We start from the raw sequence: 14,121 nt of genomic DNA, 5'->3' as shown, positions 1-14,121 counted from the left end.
TTGTTTTATGTAAGTACGCTGTGGCTTTCTTCAGACATCCAGAAGAGGGCATCAGATCCTACTACAGATCATTGTGAGCCACTGTGTGCTTGCTAGAAATTGAACTTAGGACCTCTGGAAGAGCAGTCAGTGCTCTTAACCGCTGAGCCATCTCTCCAGCCCTATTGTTTTTTTTTTAATAATTACATTAAGTGGGAAGTTACTAGGTTGTATCTTCTGTGGATATCATGTCTGGATAAATTGTATCTTCTGTGGATATCATGTCTAGATAAATAGGGAAACAGTTCTATTCTGTCTTCTTGAGGCTGGCTGTAGGTACAAGGCAGTCACGGGACACAGGTGAAAATTCTGAGAGTCTAAACCTGCTGATTGCAGGGTGGAATTCTCTAGTGTGCCAGGATGCCAAATAGATTGTAGCCAGGGTTTCCTGGGGGTGGGAGTGAGGGCTGGAGCATACATGACTGTGTAGGCCAGAGATAGATACTGCCTGTTCTTTCCACCTTTTTAGTATTTTTAAATTGTATATGTGTGAGTGTTTTTTCCTTGCATGTCCATCTGTGTACACATGGGCAGTGTTCCCATACACTAGAAGAGAGTGTTGGATCCTCTGGAGTTACAGTTGTTAGCCACCACATAGGTGCTGGGAATCAAACCCTGGTCCTGTGGAAGAGCAACACGTGTTCCTAACCACTTAGTCATTTCTCTCATTTTCTGAGATAGGATCTGCCATAGATCGTGGAGCTGACAGGTTCATCCAGCTAGACTGACTTGCCAGCAAGACCCTAAGATGCTTCTTCTGTCTGCCCTACCTACCGCCTCCTCCAGTGCTGGCATTACCGGTGCACATCACTGTGTTCAGAGCTGGATCCAGCAGGGTACCAAGGTTCCCAAGTTCAGCAGAATCCTTAAGATTTGAATCTAAAACAAGCTGTCACTGGATAGAAGCAATCAGTACATTTAGCAACTGCGTCCTTTGGGCCCAGGGTGCCTGAGAATTAGGAAATGTTTGTCTTGGCAGGTGGAGGTATCGTGATCAGAGTTCAAGGCAGACCTAGGCTATATTAGACCCTGTCTCAAAACCACAAAACAAAACAAAAAGCAAAATGGTTTTGTTGGAAATGAACTTACACAAATTCAAGTACTTTGCCCTTATCAAGTTAAACATTCACAAGGGACCCACGAATGGAAAAATGCATATCTTCCTTTCTTAATTTTCAAGGAACATTGACAGCTTACAGATACCAGGAAATAAACTGGTTACGTGTATAGAGTGTTTTAGGCTAGCCTGGGCTCCAAGAAACTCTGCCATGTGGGGCAGTGGTGGCACACACCTTTAATCCCAGCACTTGGGAGCCAGAGGCAGGGGGATCTCTGAGTTCGAGACCAGCCTGGTCTACAGAGTGAGTTCCAGGACAGCCAGGGCTACACAGAGAAACCCTGTCTCGATGCCCCCCCCCCAAAAAAAAAAGAAGAAAAAGAAACTCTGCATCCATCCGAAAAATCAAAAGCTGGTCATGCTGGTGCATACCTGTAATCTCGGGTCTCAGGTGGCAGAACAGGAGAATGGCTGCAAGTTAGGGACCAAATTGGCCTACATAGTAAGTGTCAAGTCAGCTAGACATATACAGTAAGGCCCTGACTAAAAAAAAATAAAAGATGACAGAAGTTGTTTCCTTTGGGAACAAATTTACTGAGAGACAAATAACCATCCACACAGGAAGGAGAAAGGTGGGGTGTGGATAATAAATAACAGACATCCAAATTCTTCAAATGGCTCAAAGAGGGGCCTGGTTTTCCTAAAGCCCCAGTTCAGGATCATAGATGAGAGGGTGGGGGTGTGAAAAGGTCGAGTTCGAGGCTTCTCCATCGGGATCCCAAAGGATGGTGACATAGGCTCGAGTCCAGTCAGTTCAAGAATCATAGTGATGTTTGAAGATGAATAAAATTCGCCTAGAGGCACCCTAGCACCCTGCAGTTCCGGAAAAGGCTAATCTACTTCCTCGATGGTGGGGCCTGTGGCAGCCCTGCCAGGAGTATACCCTGGCGTACAGGTGGGCCCGGTGCATCCGCTCTGGTACAGTTTTGTGATGATCGGGTTACACATATTTTCCAGTTCTTTTCTTTTATGATCAAACTCATCTTTCTCAGCCAGCTGGTTGGCCTCCAGCCAGGAAAGGACCTCATTGCATTTATCCAGTATTTTCTTTTTATCGGACTCGCTGATCTTGTCCTTCAGACCCTCATCTCCCACAGCGCTCTTCATATTAAAGGCGTACGATTCTAAAGCATTTTTGGCAGCGATTTTCTCCCTCTGGCCCTCATCCTCCGCTTTGTAGCGCTCGGCCTCCTGCACCATGCGCTCGATCTCCTCCTTGCTCAGGCGGCCCTTGTCGTTGGTGATGGTGATCTTGTTGGCCTTGCCGGTGCTCTTGTCCATGGCCGTAACGTTCAGGATGCCGTTGGCGTCGATGTCGAAGGTCACCTCGATCTGCGGCACGCCCCTAGGTGCAGGAGGTATTCCAGTCAAGTCAAAGCGCCCCAGCAGGTTGTTGTCGCGCGTCATGGCCCTCTCGCCCTCGTACACCTGGATCAGCACCCCGGGCTGGTTGTCCGAGTAGGTGGTGAAGATCTGCGTCTGCTTGGTGGGGATGGTGGAGTTGCGCTTGATCAGTACAGTCATCACACCCCCAGCTGTCTCCAATCCTAGAGACAGGGGAGCTACGTCCAACAAAAGCAAATCCTGTACTTTTTCAGATTTGTCGCCCATTAAAATAGCTGCCTGGACTGCAGCTCCGTAGGCGACTGCCTCATCGGGATTGATACTCTTGTTGAGATCCCGTCCATTAAAGTAGTCCTGAAGCAGTTTTTGCACCTTTGGGATGCGGGTGGAGCCCCCTACTAGAACAATGTCATGGATTTTAGCCTTATCCATCTTGGCATCCCGAAGAGACTTTTCCACGGGCTCAAGTGTGCCTCTAAATAGGTCTGCACACAGCTCTTCAAACCGTGCTCTAGTGATGGACGTGTAGAAGTCGATGCCCTCATACAAAGAGTCGATCTCCAGGTTTGCCTGGGTGCTGGACGACAGCGTCCTCTTGGCCCTCTCACACGCCGTGCGCAGCCGCCGCACCGCGCGCTTGTTCTGGCTGATGTCCTTCTTGTGCTTCCTCTTGAACTCCTCCACGAAGTGGCTCACCAGCCGGTTGTCGAAGTCCTCCCCGCCCAGGTGCGTGTCGCCCGCCGTGGCCTTCACCTCGAAGATGCCGTCGTCGATCGTCAGGATGGACACGTCGAACGTGCCGCCCCCCAAGTCGAAGATGAGCACGTGCCGCTCTCCGTGACTTCCTTTATCCAAGCCGTAGGCGATGGCGGCCGCCGTGGGCTCATTGATTATTCTCAGCACATTGAGTCCTGCGATGACACCTGCATCCTTGGTGGCCTGCCGCTGAGAGTCATTGAAATAGGCTGGCACCGTGATCACAGCGTTGGTGACATTATGGCCCAAAAAAGCCTCTGCAGTCTCCTTCATCTTCGTCAGTACCATGGATGAAATCTCCTCTGGGTAGAAGGCTTTCTTCTCTCCTTTATAGGACACCATCACCTTGGGTTTGCCCGCTTCATTGATCACTTGAAATGGCCAAAGCTTCATATCTGACTGCACAACAGGATCGTTAAACTTCCTGCCAATTAGACGTTTGGCATCAAAAACAGTGTTCTGGGGATTCATGGCCACCTGGTTCTTGGCGGCGTCTCCGATGAGGCGCTCGGTGTCCGTGAAGGCCACGTAGCTGGGGGTCGTGCGGTTGCCCTGGTCATTGGCGATGATCTCCACCTTGCCATGCTGGAACACGCCCACGCACGAGTAGGTGGTGCCCAGGTCGATGCCGATCGCCATTCCTTTATTAGCAGCCATGGTTTTCCGAGGTCTATGGAGAAAGGAGACTTGAAAATCATATTTAGGCTAGTTTTTTTTTTTTAAATAAAACTTAAGCTATTTATTGATCAGTTTTTCTCTTCAAGATGCATTTTTAATATTTCATTGTGTGTATGCATGTATGTCTGAATGGGTATATGCACACGAGTGCAGGTACTTGTGGAGGTCACAGTTATGGGATGCCCTTGGAGCTGGAGTTACACTTGGGAACCGCACAACATGGGTCGGGGCCAGGAACGAAATCTGGGCTTCCTATCTTTGCTCTTAATGGCTTAACCCTCTCTAGCCTTCTTATTTAAAAAAACAAAAAACTTTAAAAAGTATTTTGTGTCTGAACATTTTGTCTTCATATATGTATGTGCCCTAGGAGGTCCGGGGAGGTTGTCAGACCCCAAGACTGGGGTTACAGTCATAAGTCACCATATAGGTGCCAGGAAGTGCTCTTAATTGCTGAGTCCAGCTCTCCAGCTCCATCCATCAGTCTTAAAGCCACAAATGTTAAAGATGAACACAGCCCAGACTCTCTGCCTTCTTCTGGACAGAAAGAAGTCCTACACAGAGAGCTTGTAAATGTCTCTGTGGCTGTTTTTTGTGTGTGTGTGTGTGCATGAACATGTGGCCTTGGGGGAGTCAACCCTGGGTCTCATTCTCCTGCCAATCACCTTGTTGAAATAGGGCCACTCACTGGCCTGAACCCTGGCCAGGTAGGTTATACTGGCTTGCCAGTGAACCCAGTGATCCATCCAGCTTGGCCTGTGATCACAGCTGAATGCAAGCATGCTCAGGTGGTTGTTCTGAACTCAGATCTGCATGCTTGCACAACAAACCACTGTACCCACTGAGCAATCTCCATAGCTTCTCAAAGGTTGTTTTGGGTTCCTTTTTTTTTTTTTTTTTCTTAAGACAGTGTCTCTCTGTAGGCCTGGAGGTTGGCCTGGAACTTGGCCTGGAACTCACCATGTATACCAGGCTAGCTTCAAAAGTGCTGCTACTATTCTTTCTTAGCCTTCCCAAGGTCTGGCAAGGTCACAGGCATGAGTCACCAAACCAGGCTATTTTTCCTTTTCCTTTTTCTTTTTTTGTTTTTGTTTTCTGTTTGTTTGTTTTTGTTTTTTTCAAGACAGGGTTTCTCTATATAGCCAGGCTGTTTTTCTTTTTTTTTTTTTAAAGATTTAATTTATTTATTATAAGTAAGTACACTGTAGCTGTCTTCAGACACACCAGAAGAGGGAGTCAGATCTTGTTAAGGATGGTTGTGAGCCACCATGTGGCTGTTTTTCTTAACTGTCTGAGCTGTCTGATACACCCTACAATTCCACACTTTCTCTTCTTTTGTAAGAAATATGAAACCAATGAGGGAAAAGTGCTGCAAAGTCTCAACCTAAGAGGTGTCCAGTGCTAACAGTGTATACGTTTTGAGTTGGTGTCTCTGAAGAATATCAGACATTGTCCAAATCCCTCTCTGTTCACCTTTCACTGTCTTTATTCTTTGGGATTGGTTCTGGAATTTGTGTCTTTGTGTGCTGAGGGCAGAAGCTAGGACTTTGGGGATTCTAAGCCAGGGATGTACCACTGACCTAATATTACCACAGCGTGGTTGTGCTTTCACTGAACTCTTGACTCAGAGCACAGACTCTCCAGCAGCCCCCGAGTCTCCCAAATATCTGTTTTGGGATCATCTCTGGCTTCTACAGTGTTTCTTGTCTACCAGATGCCATACATTAAGACAGGCCAGCCTGGTTTACAGAGTGAGTTCCAGGACAGCTAGGGCTACACAGAGAAACCCTGTTTTGAAAAACCAAAAAAAAAAAAAAAAAAAAAAAGACAGGCTGGTCAAACATCAACATGGCATAGGGGGCATCCATAGGCCTCTTTCCACGGCCAAAAATAACTCACTTCCTATTTAGTCTGAACCTTGTCCCAATAGACTTGATTAACATCTTTAAATCAATAATGAACTTGGCCTCTATTCATTTTGTTTTATTTTTCCTTTGGTGGTTTTCTTTTTTTCTTTGGGGGTGGGGGAGAGTTTCAAGACAAGGTTTCTCTGTATTGCCCTGGCTGTCCTGGAACTCACTCTGTAGACCAGGCTGGCCTCAAACTCAGAAATTCACCTGCCTCTGCCCCCCAAGTGCTGGAATTAATGGTGGGTACCACCACTGCCAGGCACCTCTATTCATTTTGAAAGAGACTCATTGTAATAGGAATTCTTTTCAAAATGGGTCTCATCATATTTTCTAGGCCATGGGCCCTGGCAGTCTCTCATCACAGTCTGCCAAGTAGCTGGGAGTACAGCCTGTGCTAACCATGGCTGGGCTTCTTCACCATGAGTTGCCTGTTTGCTGGATTCTTGTCTCTGGCTTTGTCTACCCTTAGTAACTCATACAATTGGAATTATACTGCCTTTGTCTATTTGTGGCTGGCCTTATTTCACTGAAGATAATTGTCCTTAATTCTTACGCATGAGCTTGTCTATTTTGGTACTTCCAAAACTAAACACTGTTCATGTACATGTCTCCCTTGCTTTCCTTACATGCTCATCTCTCCATAGACACCAGGTTGCTTCCACTTCTTAGCTATTGTGAATGATGCTGCTGTTAGCATAGGTTCACACACCCACATCCAGACCTGTCTTTCATGGTAAAGAACTTACATAGATGGTAGACAACAGTGTTCTCAGCTACCCCAAGGGTGGGTCTGTATCCTCCATATCCTACAGGACCAAAATGAACTCTACTGTTCCTATGACAGTGATAGATTTTACTGTGGGACCACACCTGTCTACCTCCTCAGACGGTGTTCTGAACTCCTTAAGGCATATTGGGAGTGCCTAAGAGGTGGCCGTGACAGGGGCCTCCTGCTCTTCTAGAGAACCTGAGCCCATTTCCCAAACCCTCAGTGGGCAGCTCAGCTCATAACTGCTCCATCCCAGGGGGTGACACAGCCTCTTCTCTCTCTCTCTTTCTCTCTCTCTCTCTCTCTCTCTCTCACACACACACACACACACACACACACACACACACATGCACACAGAGAGAGAGACACACACACACATACACACACACACAAACAGACACAACAGGCAGCTCATAACTGTCTCATCCAGGGATGAAACAGCCTCTTCTCACACACAGACACACACAGAGAGACACACACATAGCGGGAAGCTCATAACTGTCTCATCCAGGGGGTGAGACAGCCTCTTCTCACACACAGACAGACAGAGACATACACACAGACAAACCATTAAAGACAGGCACTAGGCTTTCCTCAGACCAGGTTGCCTTCCTTAGCAACCTATGGTGGAGTAATTTAGCTCACTCTAAGGATGGCTGTTAGGATCCCCGCACCCTCCAAGCTTAAAAAAGAAAAGAAAAGAGGAGTCAGGGTCCCACTGTGTAGCTCAGGCAATGCTCTGCCTCCACTCCTGACAGTTGGGATTAAAGGCTTGAGCCTCCAGGCAGCTCCCAGCAACTTTTCTAGCTTTTCTTAGAAGTAGGGCTCAAAGTCTCATCTTCGACCCTGTTCCCACACCAGCCCCATCTCCGCAGCCATCCTGTCTGAAAATCTGGAGTGCTGGAATCCCAGGCTTCAGTCCCTCTCTTGATTATAACTCCTGTCTTCAGTGTCAACACTATATTCAAAAAGGTCTTAAGATGTCTGCCTCCGATTTGAGCTCAGACTAATTCCAGCCACTTGTGTCCCTCGAGCGTCCAGCCCCATTTCTTCTTGATTGCCAACCACCAACCCCAAAATTAATACAACTGGGAATCTGTGTGTGAAGAGCCACAAAGTAATCCCAACACTTAAAGACGCTGAGGCCTAAGGATGGTGGCTTCCAATAGACCATGACTGTAAATCAATCAAACCTAAGAAAATTCTCAACCCATCAAACGAGGACCAACTGGGACACAGAGGCTTCTGCCCCACTCCAATCAGAGCCTTCCCGGCTCACCTGGGATCTCTACGCCTTCGATCCAGTTTGGAAAATTTGAAGTCGCTGAGCCCCTACGAGTGGGGAGCTCCAGGAACATCCAAACTGAGCAGCCGGGGACCCCCCCACCCCCCACCCGCCCCTCCCGGCAACTTTGAGCCTGTGCTGGGACAGAGCCTCTAGTTCCTAAATTAGTCCGTGAGGTCAGAGGCAGCACTGCCATTGTAACGCGATTGGAGAGGATCACGTCACCGGACACGCCCCCAGGCATCTCCCTGGGTCTCCCAAACTTGGCGGGGAGAAGTTTTAGCCCTTAAGTTTTAGCCTTTAACCCCCATATTCAGAAATGTGCGAGTTAGCGAAACCCCACAAATCAAAACCAACTGTCCACAACACCGAGCTAGAGGTGATCTTTCTTGTCCATTCCACACAGGCCTTAGTAATGCGTCGCCATAGCAACAGTGTCACTAGTAGCACCAGCACTTCCTGACACCCTCCCCCTCAGGAATCCGTCCTCTCCAGCGAACCCCAGAAAAGTCTGGAGAGTTCTGGACAAGGGCGGAACCTACAACACCGATTACTCAAGGGAGGCGGGGAAGCTCCACCAGACCCGAAACTGCTGGAAGATTCCTGGCCCCAAGGCCTCCTCCGGCTCTCTGATTGGCACAGCGGAGAGTGGGCGGGGCTGGAGAAAACTTAAAGGCGCAGGGCGGCGAGCAGGGACCAGACGCTGACAGCTCCTCAAACAGAACCAGACTCTGGTTCCACTCGGAGAAAAGCGAAGACAAGAGAAGCGGAGCGAGCGGCGAATTCCGGATCCTCAGCCAGGACCAGCCTTCCTCAGAGCATCCAAGCCGCGGAGCGGAACCTTCCCCGGAGCATCCCTGCGGCGGAGCGCAACTTTCCCCCCGAGCATCCACGCCGCGGAGCGCAGCCTTCCAGAAGCAGAGCGCGGCGCCATGGCCAAGAACACGGCGATCGGCATCGACCTGGGCACCACCTACTCGTGCGTGGGCGTGTTCCAGCACGGCAAGGTGGAGATCATCGCCAACGACCAGGGCAACCGCACGACCCCCAGCTACGTGGCCTTCACCGACACCGAGCGCCTCATCGGAGACGCCGCCAAGAACCAGGTGGCGCTGAACCCGCAGAACACCGTGTTCGACGCGAAGCGGCTGATCGGCCGCAAGTTCGGCGACGCGGTGGTGCAGTCCGACATGAAGCACTGGCCCTTCCAGGTGGTGAACGACTGCGACAAGCCCAAGGTGCAGGTGAACTACAAGGGCGAGAGCCGGTCGTTCTTCCCGGAGGAGATCTCGTCCATGGTGCTGACGAAGATGAAGGAGATCTCCGAGGCGTACCTGGGCCACCCGGTGACCAACGCGGTGATCACGGTGCCCGCCTACTTCAACGACTCTCAGCGGCAGGCCACCAAGGATGCGGGCGTGATCGCCGGTCTGAACGTGCTGCGGATCATCAACGAGCCCACGGCGGCCGCCATCGCCTATGGGCTGGACCGGACCGGCAAGGGCGAGCGCAACGTGCTCATCTTTGACCTGGGGGGCGGCACGTTCGACGTGTCCATCCTGACGATCGACGACGGCATCTTCGAGGTGAAGGCCACGGCGGGCGACACGCACCTGGGCGGGGAGGACTTCGACAACCGGCTGGTGAGCCACTTCGTGGAGGAGTTCAAGAGGAAGCACAAGAAGGACATCAGCCAGAACAAGCGCGCGGTGCGGCGGCTGCGCACGGCGTGTGAGAGGGCCAAGAGGACGCTGTCGTCCAGCACCCAGGCCAGCCTGGAGATCGACTCTCTGTTCGAGGGCATCGACTTCTACACGTCCATCACGCGGGCGCGGTTCGAGGAGCTGTGCTCGGACCTGTTCCGCGGCACGCTGGAGCCCGTGGAGAAGGCCCTGCGCGACGCCAAGATGGACAAGGCGCAGATCCACGACCTGGTGCTGGTGGGCGGCTCGACGCGCATCCCCAAGGTGCAGAAGCTGCTGCAGGACTTCTTCAACGGGCGNGACCTNAACAAGAGCATCAACCCGGACGAGGCGGTGGCCTACGGGGCGGCGGTGCAGGCGGCCATCCTGATGGGGGACAAGTCGGAGAACGTGCAGGACCTGCTGCTGCTGGACGTGGCGCCGCTGTCGCTGGGCCTGGAGACTGCGGGCGGCGTGATGACGGCGCTCATCAAGCGCAACTCCACCATCCCCACCAAGCAGACGCAGACCTTCACCACCTACTCGGACAACCAGCCCGGGGTGCTGATCCAGGTGTACGAGGGCGAGAGGGCCATGACGCGCGACAACAACCTGCTGGGGCGCTTCGAGCTGAGCGGCATCCCGCCGGCGCCCAGGGGCGTGCCGCAGATCGAGGTGACCTTCGACATCGACGCCAACGGCATCCTGAACGTCACGGCCACCGACAAGAGCACCGGCAAGGCCAACAAGATCACCATCACCAACGACAAGGGCCGCCTGAGCAAGGAGGAGATCGAGCGCATGGTGCAGGAGGCCGAGCGCTACAAGGCCGAGGACGAGGTGCAGCGCGACAGGGTGGCTGCCAAGAACGCGCTCGAGTCCTATGCCTTCAACATGAAGAGCGCCGTGGAGGACGAGGGTCTCAAGGGCAAGCTCAGCGAGGCTGACAAGAAGGTGCTGGACAAGTGCCAGGAGGTCATCTCCTGGCTGGACTCCAACACGCTGGCCGACAAGGAGGAGTTCGTGCACAAGCGGGAGGAGCTGGAGCGGGTGTGCAGCCCCATCATCAGCGGGCTGTACCAGGGTGCGGGTGCTCCTGGGGCTGGGGGCTTCGGGGCCCAGGCGCCCAAGGGTGCCTCTGGCTCAGGACCCACCATTGAGGAGGTGGATTAGAGGCCTCTGCTGGCTCTCTCGTTGCTGGCTAAGAGACAGATATGTGGCCTTGAGGACTGCTGTTTTTTCAAGTTTAGTACTTCACTCCTTAGTTTGTCCTGCAATCAAGTCCTAGACTTAGGGAAACTGAACTGTCTTTCAGTTACTTTGTGTATTGCACGTGCGCTTTATCTTCCTTGTTAATTAACACTGCGAGTGTCTTTGTAAATATAAATAAATAAATAAATATTCTTCCATTCAGCACTGCCCCGCTGCTGTGATTTGTTTTGCAGGACAGTCAAAGCTATGTAGAGAGATATTCTGCATCAGAATACACAAAAAGACAGAGATATGTTATGAAACCATCAGGAGACTGTTGAGTTCTTTGTGTTTGGACTCTCCCCTGGGCCACATTGTTGAGACATGCTTGAGTCGGGTCCTTCAGAGGCCAGGGGTGGATAACTGAAGGTGGAGACTCTGCTGCTTCTCCTTGCATTTATAATCTTGCATTGTGGTTGCACCGTTCGACTTGTTTCCCGGTTGGTGAACTTGGAGGTGAAGTGACAGCACCAGCATGTGTTCAGTTTTTACATAACCATCCTGAACTCAGGTCAATTTTTACTGCTCATTTGAAAATAAACTTCAAAATCACTTGCCAGGTCTTGTGCCTGTTGTTTTTGGAGGTCAGGAGTTGCCCTGTACGACAGTTTCGGGTACGCTTGACTAACATTTTATCGGAAGACGTGGGTGTGGAGCACTCACAGGGACAGTTGCATTGTGATCTGCTTGTGTGAGAAAAATTATAGTCAGAGCAAATAAAAACCCTGCCCGGGGCTGAGGTCCAGCTTAGTGAAGAGGGTTTGGGATAAATTCTCGAGGAAGTGGGGGAGAGCTTGAGCATGGGGGTCCAGAGAATCAGGCCCCTGGCAGGGCGGCGGGGGATGCAGGTAACTTAAAACTGACTTCAGAAAAGGCGGTAGGGAGCCGGGCATGGTGGCGCACACCTTTAATCCCAGCACTCGGGAGGCAGAGGCAGGCAGATTTCTGAGTTCGAGGCCAGCCTGGTCTACAAAGTGAGTTCCAGGACAGCCAGGGCTACACAGAGAAACCCTGTCTCGAAAAAAAAAAAAAAAAAAAAAAAAAAGAAAGAAAGAAAGAAAAGGCAGTAGGGAGCTCACTTAGTGTACACACTACTGTAGCAAAACCAGGTGGGGTCGGTGAAATAAAGTCAGAAAGGAGGCTGCGGGTGATGCTCTTTACAAGGTGAGAACTGACAGCACAGATTAAGGGTAGCACCCGACTTCTCATCGTTACTGCATTTATGTATGGGGGCGTGCACATGCCAGGACACACATGCAGGGATCAGGGGACCACTGTGTGGGGTGTTTACATGTTCTGGCACACAGAGCAGTCAGTCAAAGGACCACTGTGTGCTGCACACACATGCCAAGACACACATACAGTGATCACAGGACCACTGTGTGGGGTGTTTACATGTCAAGGCACATACAGAGCAGTCAGAGGACTACTATGTGGGGCACATACATACCAAGGCACACACTTAGGGGACAAAGGACCACTGGCGCTGTGGGGCATGCACATAGCAGGGCACACATGCAGGATCGGGGCCATTGTGTTGGGTATGCACATGCCAGGGCATGCATGCAGGGATCAGGGGGGCACTGTGTGGGGGGGCAGAGGGGGCAGAGGATCTTTTATGGGCATGCTCTTCTCAGGGCACACATGGGGGGGACAGAGGACCATCGTGGGTGGGCACACACTGAGGGGACAAAGAGCCCACTGGTGGAGTGGGACAGGTACACATCAGGGCACACATGCAGGATCAAGACCACTGCATGGAGCCTGCACATGCCAGGGCACACACTCAGAGGTCAGAGGACCTCTTAAAAGTAAGTTTTCTCTCCTCACCCTCTGGGTTGGTCCCGGGGAAGACACTGAAATCTGAAGGCTTGCCAGCAAGCACCTTTACCTACTGAAGCATGCCACTGGCCCTCATGGTCTACTTGTGAGGGTTTGAGGTTGAGCTTGAGGCCAGCTCTACCACTGAGCCCAGCAATTTTATTTTACTTCATTTATTGGCTAGGAATCAGACTTAGAGCTTGCAGATGCTAGGTGATTGTTTTACTGATGTCCACCCTAAGCCCAGCTTCCTGGGGGGCTTGCTGAGTTTTTTGAGATGGGTTCTTTCACATCCCAGGCTGGGCCACCTCACTGCCCCTCCTCAGAATTCCTTTAAAGTTAAGGAGATATAGCTCTGTGTTGAGAGCTTCATGCTCACCAACCAGGCCTCGTGGTGAAAGCTATGTCTTCACCAACCAGCTCTGGGTTCAGTCCTTAGCTCCAGACGGGGAAGAATGCAACTGCTCGGCTAATGCTTCAGTTATTTCTGGAATGAGGCTGGAACAGAAACCATACTTTTGGTTTTTATTTTATTTTTAAGATTTATTTATTATATGTAAGTACACTGTAGCTGTCTTCAGACACTCCAGAAGAGGGCGCCAGATCTTGTTATGGATGGTTGTGAGCCACCATGTGGTTGCTGGGATTTGAACTCTGGACCTTCGGAGGAGCAATCGGGTGCTCTTACCCACTGAGCCATCTCTCCAGCCCCCCTTTTGGTTTTTAAAACTGTGTGTGTATATATGAGTACTGGCTGGTTTTGTGTGTCAACCTGACACAAGCTGGAGTTATCAGAGAAGGGAGCCTCCCTTGAGGAAATGCAGCCAAGAGATCCAGCTGTAAGGCATTTTCTCAATTAGATCAAGGCGGGGTGGGGGTGGGGTGCGGGGGTGGTGCCATCTCTGGGCTGGTAGTCTTGGTTCTATAAGAGAGCAAGTTGAGCAAGGTGGGGGAAGCAAGCCAGTAAGGAACATCCCTCCATGGCTGTTACATCAGCTCCTGCTTCCTGCCCTGCTTGAGTCCCAGTCCTCATGATGCTTGTTCAGGAATAGAAACCCTGACTAAGACAGTGTGTGTGTGTCTGTGTGTGAGGGGGGAGGAGGGGGGTTGGTACATGTACAGGTTAGAGGATAACTTGGGGAGTCAGTTTTCTTTCATTGAGGGCTCTGGAGTATTGAACTCAGGAAGTCAGGTTTGTGTACAAACACTTTTACCTACTGAGCCATCTTGCTGGGCCACTTCACAGTTTTTGTTGCCCATGTTTTAAGTATTCCAGTGAACACTCCTCTTAGCCTTAGCTGCATCACCTGACCTCAACATTGGTGTGGTGTAACCAAGTAGACACTGTATTGGGGCCTCTTGTATGTTGCTTTATTAATCCTTACTGATCTGGATAGGGTTTTTTGGTTGTTTTGTTTTGTTTTGTTGTTTTTTCGAGACAGGGTTTCTCTGTGTAGCCCTGGCTGTCCTGG

General features: G+C 50.9%; 2 protein-coding genes across 2 annotated transcripts; one reads left to right on the top strand and one right to left on the bottom strand.

Moving 5' to 3' along the window:
* Nucleotides 1-1,620: 1,620 nt before the first annotated feature.
* Hspa1l (heat shock protein family A (Hsp70) member 1 like) lies at nt 1,621-8,048 on the bottom strand. Its single transcript, XM_021186304.1, has 2 exons — nt 7,890-8,048; nt 1,621-3,926 (listed from the first exon to the last, which is right to left on the bottom strand). The coding sequence occupies exon 2, from the start codon at nt 3,911-3,913 to the stop codon at nt 1,988-1,990; it is 1,926 nt and encodes a 641-aa protein (XP_021041963.1). The 5' UTR covers nt 3,914-3,926; nt 7,890-8,048; the 3' UTR covers nt 1,621-1,987.
* Nucleotides 8,049-8,595: 547 nt separating this feature from the next.
* On the top strand, nt 8,596-11,551 carry LOC110312581 (heat shock 70 kDa protein 1A-like). The gene has a single exon (XM_021186293.1). It carries the CDS (start codon nt 8,828-8,830, stop codon nt 10,748-10,750), a length of 1,923 nt encoding a protein of 640 aa, XP_021041952.1. The 5' UTR covers nt 8,596-8,827; the 3' UTR covers nt 10,751-11,551.
* Nucleotides 11,552-14,121: the final 2,570 nt, after the last annotated feature.

The sequence above is a fragment of the Mus caroli genome, chromosome 17 (assembly GCF_900094665.2).
Source record: "Mus caroli chromosome 17, CAROLI_EIJ_v1.1, whole genome shotgun sequence".
In the NCBI taxonomy this organism is placed as follows: Eukaryota; Metazoa; Chordata; class Mammalia; order Rodentia; family Muridae; genus Mus; species Mus caroli.
This window is presented reverse-complemented; position numbering and strand designations above follow the sequence as displayed.

Coding starts and splice junctions, on each gene's coding strand:
- Hspa1l (XM_021186304.1), bottom strand. CDS start 3,913: ATGGCTGCTAATAAAGGAATGGCGATCGGCATCGACCTGGGCACCACC.